The sequence below is a fragment of the Dasypus novemcinctus genome, chromosome 8 (assembly GCF_030445035.2).
Source record: "Dasypus novemcinctus isolate mDasNov1 chromosome 8, mDasNov1.1.hap2, whole genome shotgun sequence".
Taxonomy (NCBI): Eukaryota; Metazoa; Chordata; class Mammalia; order Cingulata; family Dasypodidae; genus Dasypus; species Dasypus novemcinctus.
Window position 1 is genome coordinate 77,771,215 of NC_080680.1, and position 22,789 is coordinate 77,794,003.

The 22,789-nt window shown below is 48.7% G+C and overlaps 1 protein-coding gene across 1 annotated transcript in view; it reads right to left on the bottom strand.

Annotated features, from left to right (window-relative positions):
• Positions 1-1,169: 1,169 nt before the first annotated feature.
• Positions 1,170-22,789, bottom strand: part of B4GALT1 (beta-1,4-galactosyltransferase 1) — a 58,030-nt gene continuing 36,410 nt past the window's right edge. Inside the window, exons 2-6 of the mRNA XM_004478192.5 lie at positions 21,919-22,154; positions 6,910-7,097; positions 5,504-5,626; positions 4,476-4,580; positions 1,170-4,271 (exon numbers count right to left, since the gene is read on the bottom strand). Of these exons, the coding sequence (XP_004478249.2) occupies positions 4,139-4,271; positions 4,476-4,580; positions 5,504-5,626; positions 6,910-7,097; positions 21,919-22,154 (785 nt within the window). The 3' untranslated portion in view covers positions 1,170-4,138. The remainder of the gene's footprint in view (positions 4,272-4,475; positions 4,581-5,503; positions 5,627-6,909; positions 7,098-21,918; positions 22,155-22,789) is intronic.

Genomic DNA, 22,789 nt, shown 5'->3' on the forward strand with positions numbered 1-22,789 from the left:
AACTAACATTTATGCTTATTATGAACCAGGCGTGTTCTAAGTACTTTAGAAGTATTAACCTGTTCAATCTTTATGACAATCCTACAAAATAGGTACTGTTATTATTCTCATTACAGAGATGAAGAAACTGAGGGACAGAGAGGTTAAGTCACTTGCCTGACATCACAGAACTAGTGAAAGGCAGAGACAGGATTTAACCCAGGCATTCTAGCTTCTCACAGGCACATGCCAGGTGCTGTACACGTGAGTGGGCACACACCTGTGAGGATACTTCTCTTTGGGGAGAGAAGGTGAACTTACCTTTCCTTTGCTTGCATACTCCACTTAACCCAGACCCTAGAGCCTGCAGCCCTGTAAGACAGCACTTTACCCAGAGAACCAGAGTGCAACTGTCTGAACGTCAGATCTGAGCTCCAGGCCACCTGGGCTCAGGCCTGAGGCCACCGGGATCCAGTCACATGGATAAATGGAAACAGCCAGGTGGCTCTGGGGCGCAGCAAGGGGCTGCCCTTCCGCCTCGTGTTTCCCAGTCGGTGTCCACACTTGCAGTTTTACCCCGGCTAGGTGTGCCTGGGCAGCAAGGACACTGGTCCCTTTTTTCAGAAGTGGCCAGTTCAACCCAGCCAGGGTTGAGCAGGCACCATGGAGGGGACAGGGGCACTGACAGACAGGGGTACCTGGGTCCCAATGGAGCACCTGGTTATATTTCCTGGGGCTGATAAGAATCCTTATTTTGGATGACATCTTTTAAGTTACTCTGTGGACACCTTGTGAAAATGGCTCTTAAGAACTGGCTCAGAACTATCCTGGCATTTGTTGACAATAGCAGCATATGGCCAGTGAACTGCTAAGGAAGTTAGGAGGTAGTGAGGACCTGGGAGGCGTCAGTCACTGTTTTAGACACCCTCTTCTTTATGCCCCAAAGCTCTGCCGTCCCCATTTTACAGATAAGGAAAGAAGGCTCAGCCTGGGGAGATGGGTGATTCCAGGAAAGCTGTGAGCTCAGGAGGAGCACAGCCAGGTGAGAGGCGCCTCCTGCCTCCCAGCACCTCGCCCTGCACCCCGTCCTCCTCAGCTCCCCGGCCCAGCGCTGGGAGGTGAGGCAGGCAAAGGGGCAGAGCCGCAGTCATTGCCCTCCAGCTCTTAAATCAGAAGACGAACCACCAGCCTTTACAAAGATAGGGTCATTTATTTACTGTTATATTACTGGACTTTAAAGGCAAAAATACATTTCTTAACTGTTTCAAACATCAAGGTCAGACACCCCGCCCCCCCATTTACAATGGTAAATGCACACATTTGCATACACAGGAAATCAAAATACACAGCAAAATCCCTCTCGAGGACAAGAATACTGTCGCCCGCCCGTACACTGGCTGTGTGGGGCCCCCTGTGCGCAGCCCAGGTGCCAGCAGAGCCCCTGCCCACGCTGAGACCCAGCACCAGCATCTTCTTGACCGTTTGGTGCCACCTCTGCCCTCTGGTCTTTCCCAAAGGCCATTTTGACAGGGTTGCCAGCAAAGGGCTGGACAGAAATAGAGAGGGCACCGTTCGGACAACTTCCTGGTCACAGCTCCCGGGTGAAGGACATGCTGCCCGCACCCTCGGCCCTGAAATCCGCGGGGTGGGGAGCAGGAGCTTCACCCACGGGTCAGGCAAGGGTCCAGGCCTAACAGCCGTGGGCCTCGGGCTCACGTGGGCCCCACAAGAGCACCAGAAAGTCAGCACGTAGGGGGAACAGGTGACGCGGTAGTTCCCCTGGTTCTAAGAATGAACCACACACTTGACTTATTCCAAGGAACATGAAGGAAAATGTAACAGTGAACAAAATAAAGTCAGGATTGTGTTGAAGAAGTGACCACCTCGGGCATTTGTCTCCTTTCTTCTAAGGCACTTTGGATACGTCAGGACCTAGGGAGGGCAGGGGAGGGGGGCTTCCTTCTTCACCTTTCCCAAAACTTCCTCTCACTGCAGTCACCCCTCGTTTCAACACCCTTATTAAGTAGTGGAGAGCCAACAGGGGGAATACTCTGCAGACCCTGGCTGCATCTGCACTGGGAAAGAATTTTTAAACAACACAAAGGCTTCTGGAAAAAGAACCAAGTTTGTTTCTGAGAGGCTCAAGACAATAAAGGCACAGGTAAGGCTGGGGCCGGGCACAGGCTCGGGCTCCACACTGAGGGCCGGTGCCCGGGAGGGCAGTGGTGAGGGTCCAGGCGGCCCCAAGCCACCAGGGGCTGCCCTGGGGTCAGGTAGCCGAACCATAGGGTTCTCAGCCTGCCCTACCCCGCCAGAGTCAGAGGTAAGAGCTGCCTCAGGCCAGCACCCCCCTACCCCGCCAGAGTCAGAGGTAAGAGCTGCCTCAGGCCAGCACCCCCCTACCCCGCCAGAGTCAGAGGTAAGAGCTGCCTCAGGCCAGCACCCCCCTACCCCGCCAGAGTCAGAGGTAAGAGCTGCCTCAGGCCAGCACCCCCAGGCAGAGGAAGAGGCGGGCTTGGAGTGCGGGAGCCTCACTGCGCGCGAGTGGGAGCACCTGTGAAAAATGAGGAACCGGAGGCTTCAGGAACCAGAGTTCTTGTGAAGGAGGTGGGGTGTGGGTTCCGCTGAAATTCTTTCTGGATCTCTAATTGAAAGGCACGTTGGAGCTGGAGAATGAATAATCTGTTTGACCCTGAGTGCCACAGGCAAGTTTTAGGGAACTGGCAAGAGGAAATGGAACAAAAAGGGAGAGAAAGGAGAAAGACAGAAGAATGGAAGGGGGAGGAAGGAGAACCGGTAACGCAGGGTGAGCCAAGGGTGTGCGGCCAGAGAGCCGAGAGCCTCAGAGAAGGTGCCCCATGCCTCTACCCTCCCTCCCAGCCCAGGGAGGCCCTAGAGGGCCGGTAAACTACCTGACTGCGGTTATTTACAATCCCACAGCCTTGGGGCCTGAGAGGAGGTCGAGGAGATTGTTATTCCCCGACCCTGCCCACCAGGGGAGGGCAGGAGAGAGGGGAACTCTGCCCTGCAGGTCCAGGCACAGGTAGAGGCCGGGGCAGAGTCTCGGCCCCAGAGATTCTGCACAACTCTGCCCAGTGGGAGGCCCTGCCCCTATCAAGGGACGGGAAGGTGAGTCTGCTCTTCACACTGCCCGGCCCGCCAGCAAAATCAGGGGCCAGTTGTGGCCACTACAGCATAGGCCAGTCATGGCCACTACAGCATACGGTTTTTTTTTTCCCCTAAAAAAATGCTCAATCCTCTCCCCATGTGTGAAACTCAATAAAAATACATAGGAAATTCAAGTTTACATAGCATGCCCAGAAAAATAAATCGTCATGACAAACCTAAATAGCTATATGCAAATTTGGATCAACACAACAAAATGAGGCCAGATGGTAATTCCAGCCCCTATTTGTTCTTTCTTTAAAATACTACAAACTGCTATTTAAAAAAAGGAAAAATCTTTACATTCAGAAATCACATAATCTGGAGACCGGCCACTGAATGCGAGAACACACTGGGCATTTGCTCTGATGGTTAAAGTTGCCTTTTGCAGGGCAAAAGGTCTAAGGCTCAAGTTTTAAAATTCTTTTGCTAAGAAATGACACACATAGTGATTGTAATAGTTGCATACCACTGAAAGAAGTTGGGGGGAGGAGAATATGAGAATGGTTGAAATTACACTTTTTTGTTGTTAAAATATGACCACCAAAAAATATCACAGCAGTCCAATTTCAGCAGCATTATCCAATCTTTCATGAAGTAATAAGAACACAATTTAAAGCAAAATTCTTACCTATTTCACAACAATTTAGCAGTTTTAGCGCTGGGAATGAGTCCCACAGTCACCAAATTTTTGGCCATGTACAGCTCTGATTCTTTGGGGTGACACCAGGACCATACCAAGGACCCCCAAATGCTGACCATTTCTACACATACAAATACCACGTAGAGCTAAGAAGTCACATGCGAGCCCAGCTGGGCCATCAAATTCCACTCGTCCTGGTCATCTGTAAAGGCATCGGAATGATGAGCGGGGTGGGGGGGCCGAGCACTCTGACTGGTACAAATTGAGAGAGGGACCAGCCCAGCAGATTGGCAAAGAGATGTGGCAGAGGTCTCTAGCCATTTTCAGGTCCTTTATGAGTGTACCAAAGTGCTAGCTTGGGGTCCCGACGTCCACTGTGATTTTGGTATACAACGGATATCTCTGTATGTCCAACACATGGTAGGTGAGTGTGTTCAAACCGTCAGAGAGCATTGTCTCCTTCGTGTGTGCAATTCGTTCAAACCTACCGACAAGGAAGAAAGGGCAAGGGATGTTGTCAGAACAGAGGTCTTCCAAAGAAACCATTAAATATTTGTACTTCATTCCATCCCCTCTCCTCCCTCACTCCCGCTGCACCCCTCCCCAAGGACTGAGCCTCTCTCTTTCCCACCAGCCATGGCGCCCTCTTCCAAGGGGAAGAAGGAATAAGAATGGACACAGGACGCACCTTTGAGGATTGGGTTCATTTTTTTTGTCTCTTGAGTGGCGAATCATCCGGCACTTCCCAACTACAGCATTTGGGCGAGATATAGACATGCCTCTAAAAATCAATCTGCAAAGAATAAAAGGACAAGTCATCGCCACAGAGTCACCGTTAGGCTTGACTCCAACAACCTCAGCTGTAGACCAGTGGGCCTGCACTGTTGGCCACCTGCTTACTGTTCTCATTTGGCCAGGCCCCAGCCAAGGTGGCCGAGTTGGAGCTCACACTCCTTCCCATGTCCATTTACCACTCGTTCTGCGGTCTGTGTTGGTGACTCTTAGGTGGCAGGCACTGGGGGTGTCTATTCTCACAGAACTTACAGTGCAGATTCTTCAAACACAGCCCCGTCAGTGCCAGGATGGAGGAGAGAAGAGGAAGGTAGGATCAGGGGTACAGGGAAGGAGCCAAGTCATGAGGACAAAGACATGTCTGCTGAAATTTCAGGCAGTCAGAAAAGCACAGGCAGGGGCATGGAGGTGAGAGCAAGCACGGTGACCTTGGGAAGTAGTAAGGTTCTAGATGAAAAGGTCTAATGCAAGGAGAGGCGGGAGATAAGTCTGGAAAGAAAGGCAAAAGCTAATCACAGAGAGCTCGGAATGCTGAGCTAAAGGGTTTGAACTTCACCTATAAGGAAGGCTAGTGTTTTCTACCTGTATCTGCAAAAAAGAGTCCTAGATAAATTCAGGAAACTGGATTTAAAAAGGTTTCCTTGCTGCAGGCCTTCTCAGAGCTTTTAGCATCACAAAGAACAGTGGCAATAGCTGGTATAGTGAAAGTAAACTCAGCCCTTCATTTGTTCATATTTTACACTTGCCAAATCGAATCCAAAAATCGCAAAAGCTAATCCCCCCAAAAACTTATCCAACACCTACAGGAAGAGCAGGAAGAACATACCTGGATCCTTCCTGAGAGTCAATCCTTGCAGATTAACCAAGAAGTCAAAGCTTAGAAATGAAGGGAGACAGGGAAGAAAGAGCTGATTGTGATCCTACCTGTTAAAAATGTCGTCATCTTCACCTCCCCAGCCCCAGTAATTATTAGGAAATCCATTGATGGTGAGAAACTGTTGTTTACTTAGAGCAGAGACACCTCCAAAATACTGAACATAAGGCAGGCTGGCGGGGGGTGGAAAACATATACACACACAAAGATCAGTGGTTAATAACTTTTGACATTCCCAAAATAAAGCTTGTTAAGTCACTCACTTTTTGGCATACCTCACAATAATGTTTGCATTTTTAATGCAAGGGTTTGAATTAGAGGTGGACAAGCTCATAGGGGTTTTTTTTGGTTTTCTTTTTTTTGCAACTAGTGTTTTTACAGAAATGGAGTTTTGACTTTGCTGCTTCAAGGGGAAGTACATGTTAAATCAACAAGATTTGCATTTGCTGGCTCTGCTTCTTTCTCTTGCCCACATGCCACCTCTCCCCCAAGCCCAACTGGTTCTCTGGAAAATAAAAATGGCGCTGTGGTAAGGAATGAGTGATCCCGTGGGTCTTAGCCTGTTTCACAGCTATACTTCAAGGGAGGGAGTAAAAGGAGTCAGGGTATGAACCTCTGTATACCAACAAGAAGAAGATATACCAATAGAGGGGGAGGAAAGAGAGAAGGGCACAGTGTGCTGTCTGAAGAGCAAAAAAGTAAAATTTATGTCCAAGTATTTTCCCCCTTTAAGACAGCTTGTTTGGAGCCTAAATATATTTGATCCAGGGGAAGGACTTCACAGCATCCTTAGATTCATCTCACAGCATCCATGACCCCCAACAAGGGGAAACAGAAAGAACTGGTGAGAATAAAGAGTCAGAAAGATAGTAGTTGTTGATGGGTTGTATCTAAACAAAAGGGCAAGGTGTGATGACCATACTGTGGTACTCAGCCTAAGCCAGGGGTACACAATACACAGGGTATACCCGTGGCCCAGCTTCCTGGAGCTTCCACTTTATTTAGAGCAGGGAGGGAAAGGTTAGGTTTTCCAAGTGATAGGTGATTTAAATCAAATGTATGTTTATATAAACAAAAATAAATTAAGGAACAGAATGCAAACGTTACATTTTTAAAAGATAAAAATGGTAACCCAGCCCAGGAATTTACTGGGGGAAAATGACTCTGGATTTACCTCCCAAGCAGTGTGTGGAAGGGTGGAGAAGAAAATGAGGAAATACCACTTCAATTTAGAACCCAAACACAAGAGCCACCCTAAACATTACAAACTCTTCTCATCCAGACGCTTTGCAGAGATGACAAGTGTTTCTGGACTCCTCTTTCCTTCTCTAATCTCAGAGGAAGCATTCTTCCCCAGAGCCTAAAGAGGCACTCCAGGGCTGGAGGAACTGCATGTCTCACTCACCATACAAGATAGAAACATTTTTTCTGCGGACTCTAGTTGAACATCACTTACCTAAATGAAAACTTATCCATGGCTACAGAAATGTGCCGCGGCTGTGAAAAACACCTGTAGGTGTTACGGTCATCCATTGGAATGAGGTCCACGTCGCTGAACACAAAGCAGTTGTAGTCATAGTCCTTCAAGGCCTCTTGAAAGCCAACGTTGAGGAGCTTGGCCCGGTTGAACATGGATTCTCCAGCCTGGTGCAGAAACAAAGAAAGTGATATCAGATGCCTTAAGGCAAAGTGAGTTTGAACCGAGCACCCATGGGATTGGTGACTTGTCCACTAGATGTGGTCATTTTACTGCCCTCGTTTTAGAAATCTATACTAAGTATCATACCTTGTGACTCAGCAATCCCACTTCAAGGAATGCCTCCTGCAAAAGGACTCGCACATGTGTGAATGACATACAATGTTATTTACTCTGGTGTGTTCATAGTAGCAAAAGATGGCAGAGAATGATATAAGCATCACTAGAAAACTGGTTAAATAAACCATGGTACAGCCATACAATGAAATAGAGCTATTTGTTAAAAAAGAAGCTCTAAAAAGAAATGATCTTCAAGATATATCCTTAAGTGAAAGGCATTTAAACACACGAGTCATTTATACATGGACTATACATAGACTAACTCCAAGAAAGTGGTGAGACTAGATGGGTACCCTCTTTATATGGCTTACTAGAGTTTGAGCATCCCATTGTGTGCCTTCCATGTGTCTGCCTAGCACTAAATAAAATAGGCACCAGAGAAATACAATAAACACAGCTCAATCCCTACCCTCACAGTGCTGAGGGTAAAGGGGGAGGCCTGTGATACAAGCTCTGCTGCAAACATGTTTGAGAGAGAAGAGGGACACCTGCTTCAGGTGCCAACCACTAGAGTCCCTCTGTGGTCTGCCGGTGCAAAGAAACTTGATACTTTATTTATCTTGTTTATTTTCAGTCTTTCTCTTTAGCATGTAAGTTCAATGAAGGCTGAGATTTTTTACTTTTATTCACTGATATATATATATCTAGTGCCTTGAACACTGGCACATAAACAAAAACATAATTGGAAAAAAGCTCAATTAGTAGTTGCTGGATCAATGAATGAATGAATGAACGAATGAATGAATGAATGAGCGGACTGATGGATGAGTTTCAACATATAATGGCAGATGGCAGCCCCAACCAAAAGGGTCCTTCAGGATCACCCCCATGGGTCTTTTCTCTTAAGAACTGCTATGGCCCAGATTAGTAAGGAGAGAAACACCATGGGCACTGCCACCCCTTACATCAAGCAGGTCACAAAGCCCTTCCACACATCCTAACCAGAATCCTCTAAACAATACCACAAAGAACCTAAGGCCTCCTAAGTGACACAGCTGGCACTGGAACCCAACACTTTGGAATCCTCACCTAGTGCTCTTGCACTCCTCATTTCTTGGGGTCACCAAAATCAGGGCCCTCTACACTGGGAGAAAAGTGCCCCATGAGGACATGCAATGGACGTACAATCTCAAAAGTGGGGTGCCCCAAATCCTCTCTCCACACCCCTGAGAAAGCACATGGGGCCTGGCGTTCCACATGCTGAGTTCAGGCTGCCTGGGCCAGTGCCACAGCCGCCCAGTCTCAGGTGGGTAACTCAGGGCAGCAAGTCACTTAGAGAAGGTCAGGTACCAGGAAGTCAGGAAAAGCAGCCAAGAGAAGAGTAAATGAATCCAGGAAACATCTTAAACAGTGCCTCCTTCATCAGCCCAAGTCAGAGCTTTCCAACCACACACAGCCAGCAGGGAAATGCATACCCAGGGGCACACTGTGTTCTTTGGCTGCCCCATCAGTTGGAGAATCAACGTTCAATTCTGCCTTCAGCTAATTCTGTGAAAGCCATGAGGCCAAAAAAAAGAGTTCCAAGTTTAGAAATTGCATATGGAACCTATGAAGACTATGAAGTAGTTGTAATTATTATTACAACATACATTGCTAATGTTCATTGGGAGGAACCATATTCTAGGCCTGTGCAGAGCGTACGATTCGAACCTTAACAATCTTGGAACCACCTTCGCCCCAACCCAGGCTTACTTTATTCCCCGCAAACTCTTCTCCATTCTGGGGATGGGAAGAGAGCCCTGTACTGGGTGCTAATCCATCCTGCTCCCCCAGCCCCATTAAGACCCTCAAAGAGGTGACTTTCTTGGAACATTTTCAAACACAGCTCAGCCTCATTGAATACTTTCCAACAAGTCAGAGGAAGGTATCCCAACAAAGCCTTCTTACACCTGTGTAGTAGAGCTCCTGATAGTGGCTGCCCGGCTCAAAACAAGTCTCCCTTCTCGTGGCACACTCCCCAGTAACAGGGGCAGGGGGTTCTTTGTGGCACGGCTGTACCACAGACCCCACCTCCTGGCCACGGCTGCATGCCCTAAGAAGACACCTGACTTAGCTGAACTAAGCATGTTCCCTCTCCCAAAAAATGGACACCTGGCACCACAAATGGGCACACCTAGAGCCAAGGTTCATGAACAGCAGAAACTTTGGAGAAAAAGCCATACCTGTTCTATCCTTTTCCCCATAGTTGATGCAACAATTCCTTCAACTCAGTAAGGCACCCCACTGTCCAGCCCACACTTAAAACCAGACAGGCAGTTTCTGCTGCCACAACCAAAATAACCTGAATTATACGTCTTTCCCTCTTCCTTCTTCCCAGCCCTGCCTCACTTGTGAGATCTGGGGAAAGTGGAAAAGAGTGGAGTACACTTTAGCAGGAGTATATTACCTGCAGGGCCCCAGGAATATTAGTAATAATAGTTGCATGCTTTATTAATGTATATCAATAAAATTGATTTGTTTTTTTAAAAAAAATGAATGAGGAGCTAAGTATGTCTTCCTCTTCCTCCCCTGGGATTACAAGAAAGTCAAGTCTTTTTAGCTAATTTTCTAGACTTCTTTAGGTGAAACACTGTAAACCTCTGGTACTACTCACCTGTCTTGAATAAGAGGGACAGGGCCTGGAATGCCCCAGAAGTTCCACCATTACCAGGTGGTGTTCATTCCTCTTCGGAGTTGGGACACACTCAACCCTCATTCTTGCCCCATTCCTGCCCCTCCTCACTGAGAACATTCATCCAGTACACCTGTCACTTCATGCATTCATGTAAACATTTATCTAGCACCTATCATCAGACCAAGCCAAATGCACTACCGGGACAGGCTCGTTCACTTTTATCCTGGGGGTGCCAACCTCCCCACTTAGCAATGTGACTTTGGGCACATTACACTGTGAGGTCTTAGTTTCCTCATCTGTGTTATGGTGATGACGACAGGTTAGTTGTGAGGATTAAGGAAGAGAGTGTGCAAAGAAGCCTTGCATAGCAACTAGCCCATCATAAAGGGGCAAAAGTGTCAGCTACTATCATTATGACAGGAATAGGTTTTCCTATCCACCTCAAACAATCAGGTCTTTCGGAAATTTCTTGGACTTTAGGGTGTAGTAGAATCCTCTTATGGGAGATTTTCGTGGGATGAAGGTGGGGGGCAGGGTGTCTGTTACCAACAAAGGCCAAACCACAGGATGGAAAACAGGCTCTAAGAGAAGAGGCAAGAGGATATGCAGTGACTGGAGGCAAATGGTCTGATCAGAGAAATCTTAACAGTTCAGGTCTGCAATGCAGGTGTCCATGGTGGAAGCCTAGCAACTGCTGGAGAATTCTGAGCCCTACGGGTGGCTCCCACACCAGCCGCAGCCCACCTTTAGCTACTCCTCTCATCTCTCTTTCCTAGAATCAGTTGCTGTGTGGAAAGGAAAAGAGCCTCCATATTCCAGCAAGAGTAGACCCAGTGGAGGTGGTGGCCTTGGACTCAACTCTGACATCACCACTCAGGGATGCCAACCAGGAGATTTTACATCCTCTGGCATTTATATGGGTCCTTCCAATGAGCTTTGAGATTCCGCCCAAATCCTGCTTCTCTGACGGGGGATGGGGGAGAGGGGGAAGAATTTCTAAAGAGGATTAAGGCTCAAGAGAGTTAGCCTGTGTGTAGAGTCTCTACAGCAGCAGAAAGTCAGCAAGACCCTCGGAAACTGTGAAATGCATGTGGCTTAGGAAGTCACAGTGCTGGAAAGAAGGGCCAGCATGCCGGCAGCAGGTATTCCTCTGAAAACCTAGATTTATCTTAGGTTAGTACATGAAAGTTAGACTTATTTCTTCCTTCTAGGGTAACTGGCTCCTCATTACAGAGGGAGAGGACATGAAGAAAGAAAGCCAAATATATATATAAAACCTCCAAATGAGTGGGCAGAGGCAGCTGTAGGAGAGGTCCAGAGCGAGCAGTCATCAGACTCGACACAGCCCTGGAGACAGTGGGGGAGGAGAGGGTGCCTAGTAGCGGAGAAGGCTTTACACAGTGAGCAGGTCTGCTGCAGGAACCTGGATTCTAAGAAAGGCCTCATGCAGTTCTCGGCACTGTCCGAGCTGGCTCGTGGCTCCTTGGCATGGCAATCCCACCGCCAGACAGCACAGCCATCCCGTGGATCAAATCTCACGGAAAAGCCTGTAAACCTTTCATGACTGGGCATTCGCTTCTCACACTGGGTGTAGAAGTCAGTCAAGCAGAGCCAGCAAAGGCCAGCCCTGCAAGGACAGAGTCTGGTCTAGCTCAGGCATGTCCGCCTGGTGAGAAGGCGAGGGCAGAGTCTGATCTAGCTCAGGCATGTTGGCCTGGGAGAGAGTGAGAAGGTGAGGTAGGTGGCCTGGCACAGACAGGCCTGCAGGCCAAGCTCCTTGGAGGAGAGAAAAGAGGAAAGAAGAACCCCTCAGACACTTAATGCAGCATACCCAGCACCCTTTTGCAGAGCTGGGTGGCAGGGAGGAACACAAGTCAAGGTTGTTAAAACCTGTCCCTAGAGCCCTCATTTACTATAAAGATAATAAGGGAAAGCCAGTAGGATGTTTGCTGAAAATCAATGATACTTCTGCAAACAAGGAAAAAGAAGCATTTCAAAAGCCAGCTCATTCGCTATCAGGAAACTGCAAATCAAAACCACAGTCAAATATCACTTCACACCCAAAGGATGGCTGTAATAAAAAAAACACATCATAATAATGTCTGGGTGTGGATGTGAGAAACTGGAAGCTTCCTACACTTCTGGTGGGAAGGGAAAATGGTGCAACCACCTATAAAAACAGCCTGGCAGTTCTTCAAATGGCAAAACAAGGAGGTTCTACACAGTCCAGCAATTCCACACCTAAGTATACACCTTACAGAAATGAAAACTTATGTCCACACAAAAACTTGTACACAGATGTTCTTGGCAACATTATCCATAATAGCTAACAAGTAGAAACAATCCAAATGCCCATCAATTGATGAATGAATAACCAAAATTGTATATCCATGCAATGGATTATTCAGCACTTGAAAGAAATTAAGTTTTGATACAAGCTACAACATGGATAAACCTTGAAAACATTAGGCTAAGTAAAAGAAGGAATGCTTATTATGTGATGTCGATAACATGAATATCAGGACAGGCCAATCCATAGAAATGGAAAGCAGATTAGCAGTTGCCTAGGACTGGGATATGGCTAAAGGGTGCAGAGTTTCTTTCTGGGGTGATAAAAATGTTTTAAAATTAACTGTAGTGGTGAATGTGCAACTTGGAATATACTAAAAGCTGAACTGTACACTTTTAATAGGTGAATTGTATGGGATGTGAACCAAGTGGTTGCCAAACCATAAAAAGAAAAAAAGCCAGCTCCAATGACAGGGGAGGCTCAGAAGGCCCTGTTTCTCTCTTGCTCAAATATCCATTCTTGGCAACAAACATTTATTGAGTGTCTACTTCCTACTCAGCAGAAGGGATACAGAAAAGAAAAAAAAAAAGAAAACACCGGCCCTGTGTGTGAGTTCTGCGGAAAACATGCATTTGTAAAGGGGCATGGGTGTTTATTCGTGGTGGACAGCTGTGCAGAGTGGGGGCCTCCAGAGAGGAGCATGGATGAGAAGTGGGTGGGTGTTGGCTGAACCCTGGGGAGATAGGGGAGCTGGGTGTGCTGCCAATTGCTCAGGCTTATCTTTTATTCAGCGCCTGGGAGCCCTTGAAGGCTTTAAACAAGGACAGTGTTTTGCACTTAAAGGAGGAATTTGCCCCATACCCAAGGTCAGGGAGACCAGTTAGGCAGCTACTGCACAATTCAGGGGAGTCGCTGGAGACTTTACTGGTGGGCAAGTAGAGAATACCTCCCCAAGGACTAAGGTGGAGGTTCCAATCCCCCATATCATGCTGCACCTGCTCCATGGGGATGGGCATTGCACTTGCAAGAGGCTTCCTGGGGAGTTTTTCAGGACAAGTATCCAAGTCTGGTTCGATCTCCAGCCAAATCCTGGCTGTGGTTAAGGCAAGACTGACCTTCCCCTCATGGCAGCAGGGGACTAACTACAGAAAGATCTATCCTGTGAGAGCACTCTGCCTTCCCTGAATGCCAGACCATGTGGGTACACCAGCAGAGAAATTCCCAGGCCATGGCAGCTTGGGGACCAAGCACAAGTGGCCCCTTCTCTGCCTTAATAATAAAATAGCAACAAGGTTGGAAACATCGACCCAAAGCCAAGAAAGTGTGCACACTCAGACACCAAGAGGAAGGGCCTAGGTCAAGTGGGTTTTATGAAGGTGATGAGAGGTCAGGGAAGAGGGAGCTCTGGTTGGGAAGGACTGGCCTGCTGGCCTAAGTGTGGACCATGGGGTGGCTGTCCCAGAGAATGACTGAGCCTGAGGGCCAATATCCACTCGTGAGTTAACAGCCACTGGGCCTCTGGTTTTTAACCATAATAATATGGTAGCCCTGAGCTCAGCCAGGGCCATCAACAAAACCTGGATCTGAGACTTAAGCTCCTTACCCAGTGGGTGAAAGAGACAAGCCCTTTAGGATCAGAAATAGAACTAAGGGGGAGGCCAAAGTAAGAGAATGCACAAGAATGAGCACCTCCTTGACCACTGCTCCAACAGTCAGAACAGAGGTCAGAGACCATAAACTTGCCTCAGGAGAGACCTGAACTAAGAGAAGAGCGCAGCAGGGGTTCTGGGTGGGGTTTTTAACCCCCAGCTCCATAGGAGCCTTAGCAGGACACCTGCCTCTCTTGCTAGGCCTGGCAACCTTTCCCAGCCCTGAGGCTCAGGCTCTGCAGAGTGTGTTAAGAGGGTAGCATGGGGAAGCAGACTTGGCCCAGTGGTTAGGGCGTCCATCCACCACATAGGAGGTCCGCGGTTCAAACTCCGGGCCTCCTTGACCCATAAGGAGCTGGCCCACGTGCAGTGCTGATGTGTGCAAGGAGAGCCCTGCCACGCAGGGGTGTCCCCGCGTAGGGGAGCCCCACGTGCAAGGAGTGCGCCCCATAAGGAAAGCTGCCCAGCGCCAAAGAAAGTGCAGCCTGCCTAAGAATGGCACCGCCCACACGGAGAAATGACACAAGATGATGCAACAAAAAGAAACACAGATTCCCATGTCGCTGACAACAGAAGCGGACAAAGAACACGCAGCAAATAGACACAGAGAACAGACAACTGGGGCAGGGGGGTGAAGGGGAGAGAAATAAAGAAATAAAGAAATCTTAAAAAAAAAAAAAAAGAGGGTAGCACAAAGCACTTATGGGATATTTGAGATCCAAATTGGAGAAATATACCTTAGACAACAAAGCAATTTGGTCATTTGAATTAAGAACCATAAAACTGTTTATACCACTTCTGTACCCACACTCATGAAACTGAAAACCCAGCCTGAGGAAGTGAACCTAATGGTGAAACAAGCAAACACAAAATAACTTTCAGACTCAAAGATGTTCATTACAGTATACTTTACACTAGTGAGACAGTGGCAGTGACCTAAATGCCTTCTAATGGGGGAAAGGTTCTGTTAATTATGGTAGAACTATATGGTCAACTACTATGAAGACATGAAAAATGATTATGAAAATTATGAAATAACATGGGAAGATGCTGATGATAGAGAATTTAGGAAAAAAGCAAGATACGAAAGTATCTATATATGTGTGTATATATATATGAGCTCAACTGTTGTTTAATTTTAAGAAGTGAAGTCTCCTAGACCGCTGTACAATAGGCTGGCTTCCAGCCACACTGGCATTTTGGAGTGAGCCCACAGAGGCCCTGCCCTTGCCGGGAGACCCCTGGGCCTGAGCACGGCACCCTCACGAGATTACTTTCACAGCTTCCCCCTGACCAGCAGAGCCTGGACTCTGTGGGGTGTGTGGACATTTACCAGGGTGGCAGCGGCGGCGGTGGTGGTGGAGGCGGCAGCAGTTAGTCGGCACTCCTCTGTTTCTCTCTTTCTTTATAGGAAGTGGAGGGTGTAGAAGAGAAGGTAGGTGGAGAGTAAGAAGCAAATCACAGAGAGGAAGTCCTCCTTCAGCTTGCTTTGCTAGAAACAGGATTAACAAGTAAAGGCAAAAGGCCCCACTAGAAGGAAAAAAAAGAAGAAAAAAGAGAAGGATGGATGCAAGGGAGAGGGGTCAGGAAAAGAGGCAAATGTCAAGGCTGCAAAGGAAGAGGGGCCCGTCCTGACCACCCCTGCTCCAGGCAGAGGCACATCCCTAATAAACTGTCACTCCTTGCCACCCAGTCAAAAGTGAGCAGAGAAAAAATGGCCTTTCCTGGAACAAGGTCCAGCGAGGCAGTTTCCGGGCTCTGGGAGTACCTGTAAATGTTTCAACACATTCCCCAGGAGGATGGAGAGAGGCAGTGATGGGGGGCGGGGAGCACACAGCAAAGGAAACACCCCATCACTGAGGCAGCCCCCACCCTTCCCCATCCTGGCTCCCAGGAAGGACCCACCCTTTCCCTCCAGAGCCTAAGCCCCTATTCCCACACCCATCAATCAAGGCACTCGGGGAAGGAGGGTGGAAACAGAGGTGACCAAGACTGGAACCAACCCAGGAGGCCACAGGCCAAGGCAGCCGTCCTCAGTAACAGGTGACACGTGAGTCTGCTTCACTCCAACTGGTCTTAGCCTCATGGAGGAACCAGCTGCCTGGCCCTTGACAGAGAGCAGCTGCTGGGATGTGGTGACACGCCCTCACACACGGAGGGTACAAGAGCCTGTCTCCAAACCTGCCCACATGCGGTCTTGGGGCAAGCAGCCTGGAACCACCTCATGATGTCCCCCTAACAGCGCACTGATGAAAAGGAAGGCGTTTGGGAATTCAAGGGCAGACGAAGACTCCTCAGGGCAGCTAGCTGGGTCCTCTCTTGGCTTTCCTTAAGCCATTCCGGTTAGGGTTTATCTGTTGTCATGACAATTGGGGGACCCCACCCCCCCACCGCCACTGAAGGTTTTGAGGCTGTCACTCAAAAGCTGCTGTTTCCTCATGTGGGACTCGCAGCATAAGCACGTGTGTGCAGCCGAGTGTGCAGGGGGTGAAAGTGGCAAGGTAAGGTATTAATCGGGTCTTGGCTGACCCAGCCAAATCCCAGGCCTGCCACCTGGCATCATGGGACCCTGAGCAGGCTGCTTGCTTTGTAAGCCTTCCTTCCGACCATGAGAATGCCCTGCCCGTTTGCCGTTGACGAGTTTTAGGATCACTAATAACCACAGGGTAGGTTTTCTGCATTTTCATGAAAAGGGAAGTCACCCATCATCCACCAACAAGCAGGAAGTTTGGGGGAGAGGCCCTGGGGCAGGGCCCTGACCTGGCCTGACTGGAAAGGAGACTTTACTTCCAAGATGCACAGACCCAGACAGAGAACCGGGAGCCAGGGGTTGTGAGAGTGAGTATAAAACAGGCAGCCTGTTTATACAGGGAGATGCTCCTTGCTTCAACCTCTGACTGAGAATGTACTGACTTCACAAGCATGGTCAGGGAGGCAGACCTGAGCGAATTGGGGGCCTACAGAAATCATCATCATCCCTGGCTAGGAAGCGCTAGGTGGCCTGGAGGCGGCAGGAAGGAGGAGTCTTCACAGAGCTAAAGAGGCTGGGGCTGGGGGCTGTGCTGGAATGCTGGCCAAAAAGACAGAGTAAGCAGGGGAGAGAAAGGAAGGCATGTGAGGCAGAGGGGACAGATAAGCAAAGGCACAGGACGGGAGGGTGTCTGGGTGATGCTGGAGAGTGTGGCGATGACCTCCAAGCAGTGTGTGAAGGGAGGGAGGAGGACGAGGCTGAAGGCAGGTCAGGCATGGACCACAGGGAGGCTCTGAAGCCAAGCTCAGGGTGGCAAATCATTCAGGCCCTTGTCTGCGGGCAGCAGGGATATACTGAAGGGTTTAAAGAGTGGGAGTGGCAAGGTCCGATTCAAAAAGATGTGACTGATCTGACTGATCTGAGCCAGAGGGTACACAGGTGGAGTTGAGGATGCCAGCCCTGGGTGCCTGCTGGGCAAAGGTCTCTGTGGTTGCTGCAAACCCACCCAACCAGCTGGGCCTGCATTCCTCAGCCTTGTAGTGCTTTTTATGATGGTTAATCCCACAAACATCCTGCATCTCTTTATTCAGGGCGAGTGCTGCCAGGTGGTAACCTGCCAGCCCCCTCACCCAGGGTGGTTTTACAGTCTCCTTTTCTGGTATGAGGAAGTGCTGGGTACATCTCCCTATTTGCTATGATATCCCGTGGTCCAACCCTGGACTGAGGTCTTGGTGCTGGACACGGGGCAGGATGTCTATGCCTCAGAGCAGCACCCACCCTGGGCTCCAAGAGGCTGGACATGCTGAGATCCTGGTGGGGTAGGGCAGGAAGAAGGATGGAGGAGACCTTTGTTCTTCTCCATGTCAGCTGGTAAAGCCTCTCCCCCCACATCCACACTTTCCGTGAGATGTCAGGGTGACTGGAGAGGCCTAAACCAAAAGGGGTGGTTAAGAGCATATATGAGCCACAAATACATGTGTGAGCTCACCCCTGCACGTGGAGCCCGAGACACAGCCCTGTCTGAAGAAGCTGGCAGCATGACAGAGTGCCAAGTGCCCTGAGATTCTGTCACCTGATGGGTCTCAGGCTTTATGCCATTATCCTCTGACCCTAGAGGCCACAACAAATGGCAGGAAGGCTCCTGATTTTGGGGGGGGGGGGAAGGGGAGGCAGGAAGCAGGGAGAGCAATAAAGAGTTTATCGCCCTAGCACAGGGAAAGAAAACAGGCTGAAAAGCTGGGGGTTAGAGAAGAAAGAATCAAATCCTAACAGTAACAGCTAACTTTCCTGAGGGCTCCCTACGTGGGAAGTACTTCACAGCTCCGTGAGGTAGGTTCTAAACCCCTTCCTGGCCCTGAAATGATTAGGTCACTGAGCTGAGAAGTGGCTGAGTGGGCCTGGATACACAACTCTGAGGAGCACTCTGAGGAAGGGCTAAAGGTTCAAGTGTAATGACTGTGCTGTGGTGAGAGGGCACTCAGCTTGGGAGTCAGGGGCTGGGCTTTGAACCATGGCCCTGCCGTGACTTATGGGACTTGCCACCCGTCGCTTCTCCTCTCTGAGGCTCAGTTTCCTCACCTGTGAATTGGAGTAGAGGTTTTCAAATCCCAGCAAGTACTAAAGGGGAAGCTAAGGAGGTGGGACCATTGTGATCGGCTGTAAAAGGGTGGAGAGGAGTTTATGTAGCAGTTCCTGGGGCAGGAGAAGGTTCTGCTGGTAAAACCCTGCTTGGGACCCACTGGACTAGAGATCATCTCAGAGACTCTTCTTTATCCTCTCTAATCTTTAGAGTTTCTGCCTTTGGGACAGGGAAAGTGGGGGGGGGGGGGGGAATAGATATCTATGACCTCATAAAGTTTATTTGTCCAACAAACAGTGCGTAAAAGGCAAAGCTAGATACTACAATGTTCCTTTCTTCCTCTTCTAGAAGATAACCATAACACACAGAACACAGGAAGTTCTTGATTTGCAGATGGGGTGTGGTTCCATCTTTCTCCTTCCTCCTCTTTCTTCTCAAGGTTTGAGTCTCCTATTACCACTTCATTCTAATTTCTTTAGGATGCAATGCAGACAATATTCTTTACTGCAAACAGGTGGGGCAGACTTCATGTTTCCTCTTGACTTGCTTATCTGGAAACTCAGACCATACTTAAATCCCCCAAAGAAATAGAGTGGAGTTGGAGCAGAAGTAAGATTAGTTGGAGGAGAAGGAGAAAGAAGGAAAAGAATAATCTAAGGTCATTGGCTAACTTCTGGAAGAGGCAAATATATATGAAAAAATGAAACTATGACACTGACAAGACTTTTTAAAAATGTCTATATGTTTGAAAAACTAAAAATATTTCTGACATTGTATTAATTAAGCTGCAAGTGGGAAAAGACAACAGCAACAGGGAGCAGGCGGGAGTTCCTGGTATCCCAGGGAAATAAGGAAGTGCTGGGGAGGAGGTGTTTAGGCCTGCTCTCCCCAAAGTGTGATTTACAGAAAATTCATCACTTGAGATGATTCTTAGAAAACACTTCTCTGCTCAGACCCACTCAGGACCATGTGCTGATTACTTCTGCAAATGGGAACTGCTTCATGTTGTTTAGCCCAGAGCTTCTCCCATTTATTCGGTGGCAGATCTCTGTTTTGGAGAACACACTGTAGGAGCAGCACTCTGGGAGCAACACCGGCAGAGGATGTGCCCACTGTTGGCTGGCGCAGCGGTGCCACTGGTCCAGCCGCTTGGCTGGGCTGTTCTGCCAGCTTGGACTGGGGAGGGCAGGAGTGAAGAGCTGGAAATCTGTTGTTTGATGCCTAGGGACTATCTAAATAAATTGTTTTAGGAATTTAAACTGATAGCTACATGTTACTGGCCCAGTATTTGTTTTGACTTTATAGTGACCTAACATGCAAGGTATCTACATGTTAGCATCTTCCCCTCTGTCTTCCTTGATCATCATCACCTGAATTCATAAATTCAGCATCATCACTGACTCTCTTTTACCCTCTTTGCTCAACGAATGTTAATCTAGCTATATGTCACTCTGGCACACTGGTGTCCATTTGTGCAGGCAGATTTGTGGGAAGCCATCAAATGCTTGCTGAAGATGACCTGACAACATCATGCCTACAGCAAATCACTCACCAACTGGTGTATTAACTGCCAGAGAAAGAAAAGAGGTGTGGCTGTCACGGCTTGTTCTTAGTTATCCCTGGTGGTTCCTGGTGATGGTGGCTCTTCACTAGCACTGCTTTAGTAACAGGCTCCTGAATCTTGCAATGATCAACATGTGTTCACAGGCCTTGGTCAAGTTCCTTAATGACAGGTTTTGTCTTAAATACTTTTTGGCCTTGAAGTGGCCTGCATTTTGCAGGACATTTACCCGTTATCGCTGACATTCTCTAAAATTCCTCCAAGATGACCCACAAATGCCTGGCCATCTGGCCTGCGGTTTTCTCAGAGCCTGGGCCTGTACCTCACCTGGCCCAGGGACTCAGAATCAGCCTTGAGAGGTCCTGCCTTCCACCCGCTCTCCTACCTTGAGCTTCAGCCCCTCCTAACAGGGCTTGCTCTACTCTTCCCTACCTGTCACACTCAGCCCCAGCTCCTGGCCCATCTCCTCTGCTGCTTTCCTACTCCAGTGGTCGTCTTGATCTCCAGGAACATGCAAGGTTCCTTTCTGCCTTGAAGTCCCCGTCCACAGGCCCCAGTTTTTAAGATCTAGTTTAGATCCTGGTTCTTCAGGGTCATTGTTCTCCCCCTCTGAGCCTGCAAAACATTTGGTAACCACCATCCAATCACAGGCTAACTGAGATTTTATCAATTTATGCTCTGGGAAGGTCCCACTTGCCATAAGTGGAGTTGGAAGTTCAGGATTGGTAGGAATGGGCCTTTATCCTACAGTTCCTTAGCATCTCCCTGCAGCAACTAGTGCAGCACAGCTCTCAGAAATGCCAATGAACAGAACTGAGGTTCCAGCTTTCCTCTGGTCCAAGAGAAGACACACAAAGCCCTTCAGCTTTGATGGACGCTATCGACTACCAACAATACTTGCTACTTCCAGAGCTTATCTTAAAATGAAACGGACAGTGGGTCTCTTAGAAATGGGTATACTCTGTCTCTTCAAATGGATTTCAATGCCATTTGGTACATAGAGATATGTGATTGTACCTGCAGGTTACAGTTTACATAAATTACCAGTAAAGACATGAACTTAGGCATTTGGGATAAATGTGAAATACCAAAGTTAAACCCTCCGAGAAATAATAAATATTCTTTGAGCAAACCAGAAATAAACAAAGTTATTTTAATAAGAAGCCTTAGTTCATCTTATTCTCCAGGTTGTGGTGATAAAGGCTGACACATCTTCAGCTTTAGCTTCCTAAGTAGGGCTAAAGCCCGGCACAAGCACAGAGCAGACACGCAGAGAGAAGCTCTCATTTCTCAGACTTTGCCCGGTCCATGTGACACTCAAGTGGCCATGAGTAAGACCTCCCCAGACATTTCACTGGGGGCTGGCAGGTGGACATGTGGCCTGAACTAGACACCATCTCCTGCGGGGGGCACAGAGGATGCAGAGTTTGACAAGATAAAAGTTACCCAAAAAGTCTGACATAAAAATGGGTGTGAAAAGAAAAGAAAAAAGGAGAGAAAAGGAAGGGAAAGGAGAGGAAAGGAAGGGAAAGGAGAAGAAAGGGGGGGAAAGGAGAGGAAAGGAGGGGATAGGAAGGGAAAGGAGAGGGAAGGGAAAGGAGACGGAAGGGAGGGGAAGGGAGGGAAGGGAAGGGAAAGGAAGGGAAGGGAATAAGACATCTACTAAAGATAGGAAACAGTGCTTTTCTTTAGAAGAATTAGGGTCAACTTTTTTTCTCTTTACTTTTCTGAAGGGCTACTTCCAAAAAACAAACAAGCAAAACCACCCAGCAATTTCCCCGGCTAATATAACAGAGTTGAGAGCAACAGGCTCACTGTATGACCGGGCGCTCATGGGTGCTGTTAAGATGACTGGTGGTAGGGGTAGGGTTGGCCACCCCTGCAAAGTGCCGGTGTTCATGGAATTGCTCCCCACGCCCCTCCCGACTCACACGCCCGCACACACATGCTCAGGCCCTCCCTCTCTCCGTCTTCCCAGACCTCACCTGATTAATAACATAGATGCCATAGTCCAGCTGCTGGCGCTGCAGAATCGGGTGTAAATAATACAGCCAGTACTTGAGGTGCTCCTGCCGGTTCCGGAACGGAATGATGATGGCCACCTTGTGAGGGGAGACACAGGTCTTGGGGGAGAAGCGGCCGCCAACCTTCACCTCTGGGTTCTGCTTCGCCACAAGCTCCAGGTCCACGGGTATGTTAAACTCAATCAGCATGGGGCCCACTAAAGAGGTGGCAGGAAGGAGAAGTCAGCAGTAGGGCAAGGGACGCATGGCCCCACCTGCCATGTCAGCAGGCCGAACCACAGCCCCAGAGGAGATGTCTCCTCCCAGGAGGCAGTATGGCCATGGAGAGGGCACTCACACGGCAGTAGGGGTGGGGATAACCTCCGCCAGCACCACAGTTACCAACCGTCCCGGGAAAACCTCAGCACTGAGTCTTGCATCCCAAGAAACCCCTAAGTTCTGGGCAAACCATTCCCAGCTGCCCAAGGCTCACCAATGCTCAGACTGCCCACAGGTGGATTTGGGGATAATAATTCCTGCTCACATTCCCTGACATTGTTGTTGCAAGGATCAGGGATGAGAAAGCACCTCTTAGAAGTCATGAGGTTGAGACCTGGCTCCGCCCCACTCTCAGCTGTGTGGCCTTGCACAAGTGCCTTTTTCCCTCTGAACCTATCCTAAGTTGGGGAATGATGTATATGCACTTTGGGGAGGTGGGCAGTCAGAAATGCCAAGGTGAGGAGCTCAGTCTCAAATCCGAAGGTCCCAGGGAGGGCCCTTCAGGAAGGGATTCGATGCACTGGTAAAAACAGACACTCCGGAGGAGCTTGAGGGGCAAGAGAGAGAAGAAACA